Source organism: Opisthorchis viverrini, assembly GCF_000715545.1.
Source record: "Opisthorchis viverrini unplaced genomic scaffold opera_v5_191, whole genome shotgun sequence".
Classification (NCBI taxonomy): Eukaryota; Metazoa; Platyhelminthes; class Trematoda; order Opisthorchiida; family Opisthorchiidae; genus Opisthorchis; species Opisthorchis viverrini.
The window spans coordinates 1,014,972-1,030,420 of record NW_008751847.1 but is presented as its reverse complement, the minus strand read 5'-3'; the positions used below and the strand labels follow the sequence as shown (position 1 = coordinate 1,030,420).

The following is a 15,449-nucleotide window of genomic DNA, read 5'->3' as shown; positions in this document are numbered from 1 at the left end:
AGTTTCGTGATAATATGTGGCTATGACGCAGCTCCCTTTTTAAGCCCCACAGATGTTTGTCAAACACTGTATTCTCGTTTGTGAAATCCTCCCTGTACTGCGAACTGTCCAGCACTCAACCACTCAGGTCCGTTCTAAGCGAATCTGGAGAAGGCTCGACGTCTATTAGTGTTTTGTTCGGTTGTTACAACACGGCTTCCGGTTCAAACGTTTTCCGAATTCGCTTTCGCCCTCCTCGCCTTTATCCAGACTAAATTGTCTATTTGTGGTCCATCCACACTGGCCCAATAACCATTTCGATAAATGGTTTGCGAGTTTGTGGGAAAAATAAGTGAACTCCTATTCGTTGAAAATTAACTTTGTCAACTATTCGTGGACGTACTTTCCTGACGAGACTCGTGTCAACTCTTATATCCGAGCCAGTTGCCTCTGTTTAGCAAGTGCGTATGACCCGCATTAGTCTTCCCGGGTACCTAAATGCAATGAATGCCATTCTATTGGTGTATTTATTGGGAGATTCGATTTACATGAAGGACCTTTTTATTGGAGCTAAGTATTGGTGATATCACATTGTATTTCTCCCTGAAGTTTGACGCCCCTATAAAAGCGAATTAGTGAACAACTGGTTCGCCGTAACTAGGGTTCCCCGGACTTCTGATTTCTAACCATTGAACCATCGTTGTGATTAGAAATCCATTCAGAATCCTTTAGGCTACTATGGCAAGTTGCCTCTAGTGTTCGAATTAGTTAGAGCGCGAATTCACTGACCAGAAGGTCCGTGGTTTGAACCAGACTTATGCCTCCCGACTTCCTTTGTCTATGCTCGGGCAACCTGGCAGTATCCCAGTCCTCGTGCTCCCTTTGGGTGACATGGCAGTTGGGGACCGAAAGGGTGATACAGCTGAACGAGAGCTATTCACGTTTGATAAACCTGTGTCTACTCCCATTCTGTTAAACTGATGAGAAGCGGCCTCTTGGAATTGCATACAGACTACCGTACCATGGTAGCTCCAATGGCTTAAATGACAGGACCGCCAACTGGATGAAGCTATACTGAATTTTCAAAACTGCTTATTTTTTCACGATTGTCAGAATAATTAGATCATGTTAACCATGGCTTAAAGTCAATTGGCCAACTGTTATTTATGTCAAGTTTTTTGCTATTCAACTCAGGGTTCTCTGCAGCGACCAGCTACGATCAGAGATTCACATAACCTAAGTATGTACCTTCGGGAAACAGCTTTATCTCGGTCTGACAATGTCTCGCGATTTGTTTCCGACTAAACGGAACGGTATCTATTTTACTTTTAAGGGGCAAGCGCACCTCATTTTTCGTAATGCGATCATCTGGGGACCTGGGAGGTTACTGTCTGATGGGCAAGCACATAGCTGAGCTGTTATCGAGTGATTCAGCCCACCAATGCCTTACTGTTCTTAATACTGACAACCAAACCAAACACGGCTTCAGCTGCCGACACAAGACTTCGTGAACACTTCCAGTCGTCTTCTCAACCTAGCCCTCTCCTTAAGAACAAATGACCGTCACGAAGAGACGACCTTAGCGTGGTGTGACGGTTTGCGCACAGACGACCTTAGGTGTGACGGTTTGCGCACTTCAGCGACCCATTGAGCTATACTGAAGAGTGTCCGGCGACACTCATAGAGTCTCTCATACCGGGTTGGTCAATGGTTAGTGGTCTGACGAACACAGTCTCCTGGCCCTTCTGGTTGGGGGTTTGAACATGTGGCGACTTGTTCCGTAGAAATGTTAATGCATTTGCATTTCCCGCCAAACACCGCTGCCTTGCGGTTAGGCTTTTGAGCCAAAGGCTTTGGTTGAGGACCCTAATCGTCCTCCTGTCTAGGTGTGGGCGCCCTGAGAGTATCCCAGCCCACGTACAACCATGAATTGCACATACACAAATAAACTCATGCCACATCGGCCGTCGCGTGGTGCTATCAGCCGGGTCGCCTTACTTGCTGCATACAGCAGGGCGGGTAAGCGAAAACAGGCTACTGCTGACGTCTCCCTTCTTTCTCCTTCACATACTTTTTCTTCCTCCTCTCCCCACCCCATTAATAACTCTCTCCTTGTAGGCCCAGCACTTAGGACTGATGACTCCGTTCGTCATGCATCGGTTTTGCGTGCAGCATCTGCTCGTCACATGGTGCCGACATCTTCAGGAATCTCCAAATCAGTCCTCAAGCCTCGACACTTAGTCTATCTGGCCGCGTTCAATGTCCGCACTCTGAAGCAAGCAGGACAACAAGCTGCTCTTGCACTCACACTGGACTCGCTTGGCATTGATGTGTGCTGTGTCTCAGAAACGAGAATTCAAGATGCAAGCACAGTGATTGAGTTAACCGCCCCGTCAGTCTCCACTCGCTTCTGGCTACTCACCTCTGGTGATCCAGAGGCTGCTGCGGCGGGATGTGCAGGGGTTGGTATTGTGCTAAGTCGACTTGCGTTGTTAGTATTTTTTCAATCGTGAGCATCCATGTTTCAAAAGCATACAATAGTGAAGATGCAGCACTCTCTTGGTGCAAAAACACCCTTAGTCGATACCAAGCGTCTTATAGCACGTCTGAGCTGTGCTTTGCTGAGTAGGTGGATAGTAAGGAAGGAGATTTTCACGAGCTTACTGAATCACTGGAATAATACCCGAAATACAGTCGGATATTTAAAACGATTTTTACGCGAATCAGATACAGCTTCGTGCTTGTTCTGTAGTGCACGCTTCATACTCATATTGGCAACCCACCACCATCATCATCATCTTCAGGTGCAAAAACCGCGTACTTGTTGTACCGGGGTTATCGCTACAACGGTCTCATTCACCGATGATCTGGGGAGGTAGTGTTGGATATCTGCTCTTTGAGGACAGTAACTGATGCGTGAATACAGGGATTTCAAGGGACTTTTTCACAGGAGGTCGAGAGGGGAGCTATGCACCGAAGGCCACAGATTGGATGCATGCGCACCCTGTCTTCTGGGTCGATTCGAACATTACTTTTCGTGTCAATTCGCTAAATGATGACCCCCAAATGCAGTGAACGCATTCTAAACAAATGCATTCTAAAGCAATGCGGGAAACCCTAGCAGCTATTGGGTTTTTTATTAGGTCGTTCCACCGCATTGACTAGATCATCATTGGCGGATTGGGGATTTTCCGTATTGTTTGGTGTTTCTTCCATTCGACTTAGCTCAACTTAACTCCGTTGAGTATGGCGAAAATTCTGCCATAACCACGTTCATTACGATAACTAAAACATTCAGCTTTTCCACCAAAAAGGTTCAACCCAATATGTTTAGGTACTCAAATTCAACTGAATGTTTCCTCGCGGGAGGTTTGAGAGACTGGAGATTGTTCTCTCCTGGGGTATTTGCTGGTTTGTGTTTCTTGGAAGTATTTTCCACCACAAAGTTGGAATAAACTGAGCACTAAAGGGCCAGTAATAGTTTGGTTCCAAAAGCTCATTCGTAATCGGAACTTACAGCAAGATTTCGAAATTTCACGGGATATGGAATAATAATGATTGCGGCGCATTATTCGTACACTATTTCAGCGTCTAGCAATCAATTTATTGGACTGCAGTGGACAGCACAGCATGACTTAAAACTAGTTCAGTTTATGCAAAAGTTGAATGTTCTGGACTTTCAATTCTCTGCTAATCACCCTCGTTGTTTTCACGCGAATATCGAATATAGAACACTCTCATACGAATGTCCGAGTAGTTAAATAACGGAATTTGAAGTTACACAGACCTGAAGCTTGCATATACGATGTGACATATTACATGGAGTTTGTGCTGAGCGACGTGTACAGCCAGCTGAAAGCTCTTCACCTGGTTGAAAACCCAGGAAGCTAAGACTGTAGGCTAAATAAGGGAAAGTAACTCTATGGCCGTCAACTTGACCATCCACCTGCCCATGATTGTCAAACCATGTTTGGACATTCAAGCGGCTGAAACCTAAGCTGTATACGGAGTGTGCCTTTGTGGCCAGCATCACTCACAGGGCATGGCCGGCTGGCGTTTGCAGCCAACCCGTCAGATCTACACAATGTTGCTGCTGTTACAGGCTTAACACACCGGAATGCTCTTTGCCAAGGTGGAGAATTTGTAGGCTAAAACGGGAACAAACTTAAAATTTAACATGCTGTTTAGGGTGGACTGGTGGCCTGCAATACAGACGAACTGAGCTGAAACCAAACCCACATTATTTTCTATGGTTATCGTGACTCGACCTGCTTTGATCTGCGCGATGATGGTTATGAGAATTCATGCCCAGTGTCAGCACGTTAGTTACGGGCCGAAAGCTGTCAAAACATATTTCTCACGGTCTATTCTGGTGGCATCTATTCCAAGTGTATCAGTGGCGTGCATCGCTGAAAAGCAAGTCCAGATTGCATTCGCATGACGCAGTATGTTTAGCTATACTCTGGTGTTTCCTCACTCGACGGCTTTCACGAAAACTCATCTCTACTGACTGATAATCTTAGAGAACCGAAGTGGGTCTGGCCAAGTTGTTTTATCCACTGGCGGCTCTTCACATCTTCCCTTTCTGACTACTTCTGTTCTCCGGTCAAACATCTTCCAGAGAACCCCAGCATCCGGTACGCCGCGGTACTCTGGCTCACACTTGTCGGCCGCTGAACTGACAAGCACCGGTTCCTACAAACCTGCATTCAGTCAATACAAAGGAGACCGTAAAATCGGTTGCTTAGCGTTGTGAAACAATTTGGTCGGCCAAAAGAGAGACGATCTAGGGACAGTTTTGCAATTTATGCTGTACCACTTAGCATATGGTGGTTGTCAAAGTAACTCGGATGGGCTAGTTGCTGATACGATTGAGCGCTTCACTTGATAGACAGCCCTTGATACTTCTCATAACTAACTAAAAATGATTCTTAAATCTTGTGCACCTGATACAATATCAATAATGCCTTTGATATCTTCCCAGCAGCCCGCTGCTGGTCTTGTTCTCGCCGAGGCCATTTGCTGCGTGTGTTTTTTGAAATTCCACCAAACCTATGTTTTATTTCAACACCAAATTATATGCAACTGACGAGCTAGTCCATAGTTTGACGTCAAGTGCTATACACGGCTGGCGAATCGAATACCCATTTCTGAACACTGATGTCATGCTGTCGATGATGATGATGACGATGAACAAATGAAAGAAAGCGCTTGATGTCAGCTGGCGTGTGTATCGGCACTTAATATTCAGGAAGTCTATAACTAAGTGCTCATATAACCCATCTTTATTCGGTCAGTATGCTTTGGATTGTATGAAATGCTCATCCGTGATTGTCCGCGAAAGTGGTGTTTACGGCGAAAGTTTCCACAATACTCATCTGTCTTTCATTTTGTTAGGAATCGATTGACGACATAGTGCATTCCGTAGAGCGAGCAACCAAAGCGCCAGGAAAGTCGAGGGCATTTGTTCGTCCATCTGGAACTGAAAATATTGCTCGAGTTTATGCGGAATCGATTGACCAAACTTGGGCCGATTGGTTAGCTCAGAAAGTTGCAGTGGCCACCCACCACTTTGTCGGTGGTGACCAGCAACCCGCGGATCCCGGACCAATGCCCACATTCAATCAATAAACATTGCTCTATTTTTTATTATGGACATAGCTATTTTCTATTTTACTTATTCTTTGTGATTGATCTGTGATTAATGCGAATAAAGTTGGTGGTGTACGGTCCTGCAATTTTATTCTCCAGTCAGTTTCAAACTTTGCGCTGCTGTACAATTGGCAACCGTATGGTGTTTTATACGGGTTGTTTGGAGTTTCTTCCGGGACTTTGACTGTCTCTCGCTTGCCAGCTAAATTAAAACAGACCGAGTCCCACTCGTCGAAAAAGGCCAAGACACCGAGTGACTTCCAGTTTACGGTCAACGCACGCCATTCGTTCAAATTGTACTAACTCTAAACTGACCGACCGCTTGCAGAAAATGCTGGTGTCCCAAACACCGATGGGGGATTTTACATGATGTAAAGGTCGACGCGAAACCCGTATCTTAAATTGCATGAGCAACATTTGAACCTTCGCACCAGAGCTGAAGAACGATGTAAACAAGAGATTGAACCAAGAAACAAGTCACTAGCTTTCAATATTCCACAAAGTGATCATAAAGTGAGGAAGAATTTGGATGATTTCACATAATGAACCACTGAAGCTTCTTGTCTGTTGTCGAGTGTTGCCTTTTGTTAAGTGGAACATCCATACAACGACCGCTGGCGGAGTCGGTCGAAAACTTGTTCCTACGATAAAAACTGGGTTTCATCCTTTCAGAGGGGTTTGGTAAACAATCGGTGGATTTACCAAACCCCTCTGAAACGATGACTTCCCAATCGGTCTCAAACATTTTCCAATTGATTGGGTTTCATCCTATTAAGGCTTCAACAGGAATAAGACGGAACCTAATAAGAGCTGTCGCTAGAGAGGGGCATAGCCGTAAAAAGCACGCCGACCGTATTCGAAAATGTTTTGCGACTCGAACACGACATCCTATGTAGCATTAGAATAGTTGCACCACCCGGCGGAACGGCCTCCATGGTCGTATTAAGTATTCATTTTCTATATGGTTCTTCGCCGAAAACGAACAGTATTTTGTCTACTCCCCTGCTTCATTTCACGTGTTTGCAAGTGGGTAGTTGGTATAACTTAATTCACCCCAGTCCAACGACTTACCCCACCAACGGTCAGTTCCCGCGACCTAGTGTCCATAGAAGGAGACGCTAAAGTGTTTTGGCTAACTAACTGTTATATCTGCTCAAGGTGCCGTTTGCCTCCGGTTACGGGACTAACTATTCACTAAAAGCACTCACGAAATTGAATTGCACCTATCTCCCGGGGTCCGAACATGTACGTGGCTCGCTGCTTGCCTGTGCAGCACCTCACCTAAAGTTGGCGGTCGAGCTCTACTGCTGCCGTCATCCCTTGGTTCATTCTGACTAAAACTTTTCTTCAAGGTGCAACCACGCCAGAAAGGCCAACGCGGTGCAATCCAACAAAGAGCAGCAAGTCGCTGACTACGAGAAGTGTCACAAGACGATATGGAAGTGATACCCTCTGCGGTAGAAGTAGGAGAACAATAAGCTGCTTCCCTCAGACGATCAGCATATCCGTAATTATGGGAGCAGCGGTGCTGCCTTCGCATGAGAAAGGATGTCTTTTGAGAAAAAACAGTAACGGTGAGCGTGACCACCGTCTGCTACGGTTGAAAACATACCCCAGCGAAGCTTCAGTGTTGAGCACTGATGTCATACTGTCGATGATGGTGATGATGGTCGAAATGCTTGAAAGTCCAGCATCCGGTACTGTCTGAAAACACCTGACGGGTCAAGTGTCAACTTCCCACAATTTACCTCCCGATCTGTCAGAATAGGTCAGCCCTCCTTTACTGTCTTGTGGATGTGACCTTGAGGTCAGAGGCCTTTGTTTCCAGCTTGGAAAACAGCAAAAGGTTGCTTTTCCACACTTGACACCAGCTTCCGAAAGTAATTTTTGATGGTCGTCGTTGTGTTTAATCCAACTGACAGGTGGTAGCAGGTTTCTGCGTGCTAACCCACCGTCCCTACTCTCTAGGGCCTGAATCGGTATCAGGGGTTTGCACATGGCACCGCGTTCTATTCCGCGCAGGCCGACCATGCACAGTGAGGTGATATCCTCGAACCCTATCCCCAGAGTGGATTTCGGTTAGATTCACTTCATGTGTTATTCTAAAGCGTACCTCGCAGTGTTTGACGTAAAACGTCCATCATACCAGTAAAGAACTGCTCATGGTTGTTGAACGCCATAACTTCTCATCTGCTTCATATTCCAGACTTTTCAACGGCCAACCGCCTAATTTTGCCATGCTAACGGTGCCTTTATTAGCACGCCAGCCCTACACATATTCCCTGCTTATCCCACATTGTTCGGGGCGCTACATGCCGCCAGGAACACTGTTTAGACCGCATCATCAACGATTTGACGAAAACTGCGAACGATTACCTCGGCCACATCCAGAAACACCCAGATTTAAAGGTCAGTTTTTCAGCCAGTTTGTTTTGGTGTCTTGGCTTATCTGGAAGTCGGTCATTGTTTTTCCACTTTTTATAACGATTTAGCCGTCAAATTCTATCGCAATATATATAGCTCCTTATCCCAAACCGTAGTCGATAACGCGTTTACGGTGATCCGAGGAATAGGTTAATATGAAATGACAGGTAAGTGGGCTGGCTCATCGTCATCACCCTCATTATCAACAACTGTTACGTAGCTGGCAGGACCACTAAACATAATTTGACTGTTTGGGTCATTGCCTCCAGTGCCTTTCGCATTCTTCTATTCTGCTTACTCTCAGTGAACGAAGTTGTAGCAGTTGGAACCAATGTAATTCGGCACCTGGTTTGTAGCTGAAAAACTAAACCGAACTGAACTGTAGCCTGGCAAGATGACGTCATCTGCATATTCCAGTTCGGGTTTATAACTATTTGTCGTAATTTGCGCGCCTCTGCAGCGCCCGAGAGCGTTTCCAATACTCAGTCAGCGAGGTAGTTGAGGGTATGAGGCATTCCTGCGCTACTTCTATGTGAAGGTCAAAACCATAAGACTCTCACTGTATCNGTAGTTGAGGGTATGAGGCCTTCCTGCGCTACTTCTATGTGAAGGTCAAAACCATAAGACTCTCACTGTATCCTCGGATTTATGTTTTGGTGGCACAATAACACGACCATGACGATCCAGCTCCGTCAAGTGACATCACGTTCCACGGCGTACTGTGGAAATCCATGGATGGTGTGACAATGGGATGTTGGAATCTGAAGCAGTGCTCCAGTGTTCGACGCATGGTACATGTCAGGTAGACATCAGAACTTCCTGTCTGACAATGAAATCCGATTAAGTAAGAGTATTTAGAATACCCTGGCCATCACGCCCCTTTATCAAGAGTTCTAGTGGGCTTGAAATAGCCCAGTCAGGTGAGGCAGTTATGTTTCCAATACAGAGATCCGGTTGACTCGTACACGCTGTAGGTAGGCCAGCTGGGTGTCGTGCTTTCGTTGAGTTTTTTTCAAGCTGTCAAGATCTCCTCCTTTATCAGTGCGGTGCTGTTGAACTCCTACACAATCGTATGGTTCATAGACGAGAGTTCGACGGGATTGTAGGTCAGTTGAGCAGCTTACACAAGAAAGTGAAATCCAGCTACTGACCTTCAGTCGGTATCTGTTATTAGGGGACCTGCAGAGAGGGGTTGAACAGCACTTCCATCATAGCTGATGAATTACAAAGATCACCTCAGTCCCCTGATTTACCGGGGGATGGTTATTGTTCCCGCCATGATTGACTTGCAATCAGGATTTTGCCAGTTTATTAAGATGGAGAACGACTGTAACGTTAACCAGACCTTGGCATCTAACACCCACTTTTTTCTTTTACATTTAGCTGAATGACCACGATAAGGCAGTGTGTAGGGCGTTCTTAGAAGACACAAGAAACGAATTTATTCGTCTCCAGTGTCCCTTTCCCTATCATAGCACTAAGATGCTTGCAGGCCAGCTAGTCACATCTGAAGGTATATGTTTGCTAACTTTTTTTTAGAAAATGAGATTCTTTGTATGAAGAATTGTAGAGACCGATTTCAGGCTGAAGTGGTTGACACACTTGATGGCGCCAAGCTATTGGCTCCTGTGTAGTCGATGTGCCCCGATCAGGTGTTAACTGGAGCGACGTAACCACTCATTAGATTTTTCCTCATAGTTCCTTTTTTGCTCCCAAGTGAATGTGAGTCGGTATTTTCAGCCTCGGAAATGGATACGCTACTGCAAAAACGCTAATGTTCCAAACTACTCATAAGTAGCTGTGTGGAAAGCCTCATGAATCTACCTAAGGCCCCATATCTCATAATTCATTTCGAGTGAGCAGTGGATAGCTGCCATTCATGCTTAGTTGCATTGTTCCACTCAAAGCCATGTGTTCGCTTTGGTGCACCAGTATCTTGACGATATCGATTTTCCTGTTTTTCCATACGCTGTCTGTCATCCCTCCATGATAGTACTCTGCCAAAGAAGACCTCCAAGAAGAAGACACCCACCATCAACTAATATCGCCGTCTTCAGGAAAGGTCAAAATGCCCATCCATGTAGAGGGATTGCTTTGAAGTAGTTTATGCTATAGGCGGGTGACATTGTTTATGCGATTCAACGGAGGTAGGACTGGGTAGGCCGATGTGTGACCAATATCTGACGGGTTTGATCCGCGATCTGACGAATGAGTGGTATTTGGGATTGGACCGTCCGATTCAACCGCAAAACTCCCTTGCTAGAACAACCGGTTCCTTGGGACAATTGTTGAAGACTTTAGGATCCCGGTTCTCCCTCTAGTTGCCCTTATTTTGTTTCGAACTCCCACCGGTCCTTCTGCATAATAAAAATAGGATTACTTTTTATCCATTTCCTCTATCATCGGCTATATACAGTGTTCAGTTTGTAAAGTGTTTTTCTATCTTCTTTTTGCTTTCTGATGGTGTCAGAATTGTGGGATAAGGACGAACGCGTTAGATGTGATATCCAGTGGGATATAAATCTACTCTTGACTAAATTTTATCGTTGGTGGCGAGACCAAGAAAGGGTGTTGCTGGGGGACTGTTGGCTCTGTGTTACAGCATCCTCATATAGAGGCACGGGGACCGCTATGGCAAGTGAGCTCGCTGGCCACAAGTCGCTTGTTTTTTACCCCTCTCTCATCTGTTTTTCACCGATGGTATCTCGTTTGTTCAGCACGTTCCTACATATATGAGTTTCTTCTCCAATCAAAATGCTACACAGGTCAACATTGCTTATCCAGACTGCTTCAAATGCCAAAATTTTTTCAGGTCCTCCGATCACGTTGATCGGATTTTATGGTTTGTGTGACATAAACACCACACACCCGTGAACGCCACAAGCCGGTGAAAACTGCCTCTGCTTTTCTTGTCTGAAGACTATGGCGAGCTAGGCCAACGCAGCTCTTGTGGTTGCTAACCTTACTTATTAGGTTTCTGCTTCGGTTCGACCCCACATAGACTTGTTGTGGTGCACTTGTGGTGTGAAGCATGTATCACACTGTGCAACTTGTCTATTGAGATTTTAGAATGTCAAAACGGTCCCTTCCCGAAGCCAGTGCCTCCGATTGGGCAACACGAATTTCCGATTTTTGCAGTACCGGATAACGATGAGTTCGGCCAGACATTACTGGTCTGACTCATATCAGTTACGCTTATCGTTCTGTTGTGGTGTGCATACCAATCAGACATGACTATTTTGTTGCTGTCTGGTCAATTTAACATATAGACCAAGCTACAAAACTACATGACTACCCGCACTTTTCACTGCAACCCCAGTGGATGTAAGAAAGAGTGCTAACCAAAAATTGTGAGAACCCAAGTTGAGAGANAAGCTACAAAACTACATGACTACCCGCACTTTTCACTGCAACCCCAGTGGATGTAAGAAAGAGTGTTAACCAAAAGTCGTGAGAACCCGGGTTGAGGGAACCGGGTAGAAAATAAATAAAAGGTGGGATGTGGGCATTTACCCATATTTTTACGCCTTCTGTGCATTATACTGAGTGTGTGTTTGTGTAATGTACAAAAAAGAGTAGTTTTAGTTGATTGCGAAAATTGCCCAGCGGGTTTCAAGGGCGCTGAGTATTCGCACAGTGGAATCGAATTTTTGAAAGCCACGATATGTTCCTGATGGACTAAAACAGACAGACAATTAAGTTCAGAATATCAGTACAAACTTTTGAGCTCCATATAGGTACCCCGGGGGTCCCATTGGTGCTAGGAGTATTCCAGCAAAAATTTTCCGCTAGAGGTATGATTGCTCCAGTGGACAATCGAATTTGGTGAGTTGTGAAAATATGATTTGGTTTCTTCGCATACGCAACAAGATGCAACATTTTGGCGTAAAAAGTTTTATTCCTTTCGAAAAGTTTTTTTCAGCCAAGAGCATGGGCAAGATGGCCCGGAAGGTCCGTGGTTCGAACCCGACCTCCGCCACTCGACTTCCCCTGTCTAGGCCTGGGCGACCTGGCAGTATCCCAGCCCTCGTGCTTCCTCCGGGTGGCATGGCAGCTAAGCACCGGAAGGGTGTAACAGCTGGGCGATTATTAGTATATTATTATGGTGCGGCCAAGGGGCCCCGCTTCAAGCGTTCGTGGCGCTACCTGACCGGGAAGTTCTGAGAGGTGGGTCAATCGATCGACACAACTAGGACAGTTACTGGGTCGTCATTGACGCTGTCTGGCAAACCAACCCATTTGCTCTAGCGTGAACACGCTCGCCTGTTCAGACGTGATAATTCAGCGTGCGCCAGTGAAGTAGTGGAAACACGCTCGCCTGGCATGCCGGAGCTCAAACTCTTGCACGGCCAATAATATGCACTGCTCTGATAAGAGGGAAGCTCGAATCCGGTGCCTCCCCACCCTCCTGTGTGGAATCAGAAGAATGATTGCACCACGATAGGAGAGGGATTTTTCAAACGATTGGTGCATGAATTATACAAGCAGGCTTTTTGTTTCGCTAGTCTTCAGTTATTCCATATACCACCTATTCCTATACGACCGGGGAACTCTCCGGTTTTTTAATTAATATTTTATTATGAAATACGTATAGTGAGCAATGACGCAGATAGCGCGTAACAACTGTCATCATGCTGCAGTATTTCTAGTCAGAATCATGGGAAATGACTGTACTTTGTACAGCGCATCTCTACACCTATGTGAAACTTAGAGACATGGAACTAGATAATGGTGCCTGTAGTTGTCAGGCTAATTGGCATTCGGAAGACCAGTATGCACTTGTAGTTGCTTAGCTCTGTGGGATATTGATGTGGTCGGAAAAACAACCTGCAGAATGCAGTCATTTCTCACTCGGGAATGTGACCCTGTATTCGAGATGGATCAGCTGATTGATCACAAACGCTTGAAGCTATCGCAGTGCAACAAGGAAAGAATGATGAGCTCCGAGATGAACACTTCGACAAAAATGACATTCCCTGTCATCCTGTCAAACAAGCTGGCATATACCGAGTACCAATTTTTGACGGATGAGTGTAATGTATCGTTGTGCAATGACGTGGGTTGCATGAAGTTCTTTGTATGTTGCACACACAGTAAATCTCTACACTTTTTCCAGCTTAATTGAAACCACACTCCAAATTTGGTAACTACAAGACTCTGTTAGGTTAATCCCAGCATTGCCGGATCCACCGACTTACGCTCTTAAGATAGACGCGAATTTCTCTTATTCATGCCACCATGTCAAGTGAGCACTCCTCAAGCAGATTATATTCACTGTTGAGTTTTAAAGAGCATTAGACGTATTCCTTTATGTTCTTACTTTGATTCTCCTTTAGAGGAAGTCCCCACACAATTAAACTGTTTTCAGCACCCTCAATTTTCAGAAATATCCAATGGAACATTACAGGGATAATTTAACTCATGAGAAGGCAATTTTGTCAATTTCCTGGGTGTTCTCTGTAATGGTACAATTGATGACTTCTGTGTTAGTTGTTTCCATTAAAGAACGCTGTTTCATCTGGCAAAAGCACATATGTTGGACAGAGGGTGTGCTTCAGTCCAAACAGACGTTTAACGTGTCCCAATTCGTCCAGCAACTTATTTTTCCGTTCCTTTCGAAAATACCCTATATATTTCAATCCTGAAAGAAATCCGGCTGTTTTGGATCAAATTCGGATTGTTCGTTACATGCTAGAATGAGATCTATCGTCAGAGTTAAACTTTTTCAGGTGTGCAATGCGTTTTGACCCTCGATAATTCACAGGATTTTTGACACTCAGCGATCCTGTGGTAAGTCTACTAAGCAACATCTTTGGAAGAATAGTGCACCACATGAGTTCTTATGTATCATGCGAATACTTATGATTTCGGTAAAAGAAAAGACATTGTCTCTAAGTATGGAAGTACATTTTTTTCCTGGGAGTCCATCATAAACACAGAGTCGATTTGCGAAACTTGAGGATCGTATTTGGAGAAGCTTCGCACTTTTGCGGATTGATCACCACCTTATTTCTCCAAACTATCTATTCCCCTTACAGGTGTACTGGATCCCGAAGTCAAGCCCAAAGGCCACATTGCAGATAAACGTCCCTTTCGTATGGTCTGCTTACCGAACCGAATCTACTGGTGGTGTTCTTGTGGCCACAGTCAAACACAACCGTTTTGTGACGGCAATCATATCCGCATCATTGGCCAGACTCCGCACTTTGAGATAAACAAATTCGAATACCGTCCCGTCCGCATGACGTTCAAAGAGTATGTTTCGTTTTAAGATAAATTAAATTGCATGGTTGGTGGTGTCTGTTCACTCGGGTGAAAGACCTACTTGCACGGGCTAAGCAACAAAATTCGTTTGCTGCCAGATGGTTCCTACAATACTGGTCAATTATTGATTTTTCGGGCGAGAATTCTTGGTGGCTTGTTGGTTAAGCTGTCTTTCAGTTGAATGGCCCGTATCTGGGTTATCTTTTGGCTAGATTCCTCTGACCCCCTGGTGACGTTTGTTTACAACGGATATTGGTTTGACAGTGTTCGCTCGCAGTAATGCATAGGTTTGATCGGTGTTTCGCTTGAATAAACTTCTTTTCGAGTTTTCTACGAATTCTAGGACCTCTCGTTCAATTTTAGGTTGAGTTTACGTCTTCCCAGATCTTTGTGTTTGGGGAGCAGTTGTTTGGAAGATCTTTTACACTGTTTAACGTTTTTTTGTAATCTAGTTGGTTCGATACAACTTTGCTTTCCGCTTTTGAAAGCATCTCATTCAAGTTACCATCGAGGTTGCGAGCTGGCGAGATCCCTCCTGATTTTGATAGGTTTATGCGCTAAGGACAATACATTCAGTAGTCTGTGAGTAATTGTGGGATTTGTGGAATTGACGGGCCGGTGCAACACGTTCAGTTGCTTAAAAATATAAACGAGAGGTTCAACAGGGTTCTAGATGAATCTCCCGTCAAAAACAAATTGGTATGCAATTTCGTGCTAATTTCGCTAATTTCATGCAATTTGGATTCAGCTGGAACAAGTTTGACGGAAACTCGGGATCTGATGAGCCCCAAGAAAGACGAACCAGGTCTTGGGCTGCCGAAGCAGCCTTATGAGTAGTGTATTAGGTCTTTAACCAAAATAATCTTGCTAGGGCATTAGAGGGTACTGGGTTACTAGGCCACATAAAATCTGATGTGCGATCGGTGCCATACAAGCTGTCACCACAATCAGTGAATACTACAAAGATCCACCGACCCGAAGTGCAGCAAGGCCAGCTCGACGGGGAACCAGTCACGAGCGAACATGTTTGGGCATTCAGTAGGATATGCAAACAGCGGAAAAAATGCTGTTTTTAACCTAATAAATACCCATGGTTTTGCGTTAATAAACTAGAACTTTCCTGGGGCGGT

At 45.0% G+C, this 15,449-nt stretch overlaps 1 protein-coding gene across 1 annotated transcript in view; it reads left to right on the top strand.

Annotated features, from left to right (window-relative positions):
• The window catches only part of T265_14423 (hypothetical protein), a gene marked incomplete at both ends in the record, with an annotated part of 16,066 nt that extends 10,357 nt beyond the window's left edge, over positions 1 to 5,709 (top strand). The window contains 3 exons of the mRNA XM_009173551.1: positions 1,174 to 1,219; positions 2,098 to 2,441; positions 5,377 to 5,709. Of these exons, the coding sequence (XP_009171815.1) occupies positions 1,174 to 1,219; positions 2,098 to 2,441; positions 5,377 to 5,610 (624 nt within the window). The remainder of the gene's footprint in view (positions 1 to 1,173; positions 1,220 to 2,097; positions 2,442 to 5,376) is intronic.
• Between the last annotated feature and the right edge of the window lie 9,740 nt (positions 5,710 to 15,449).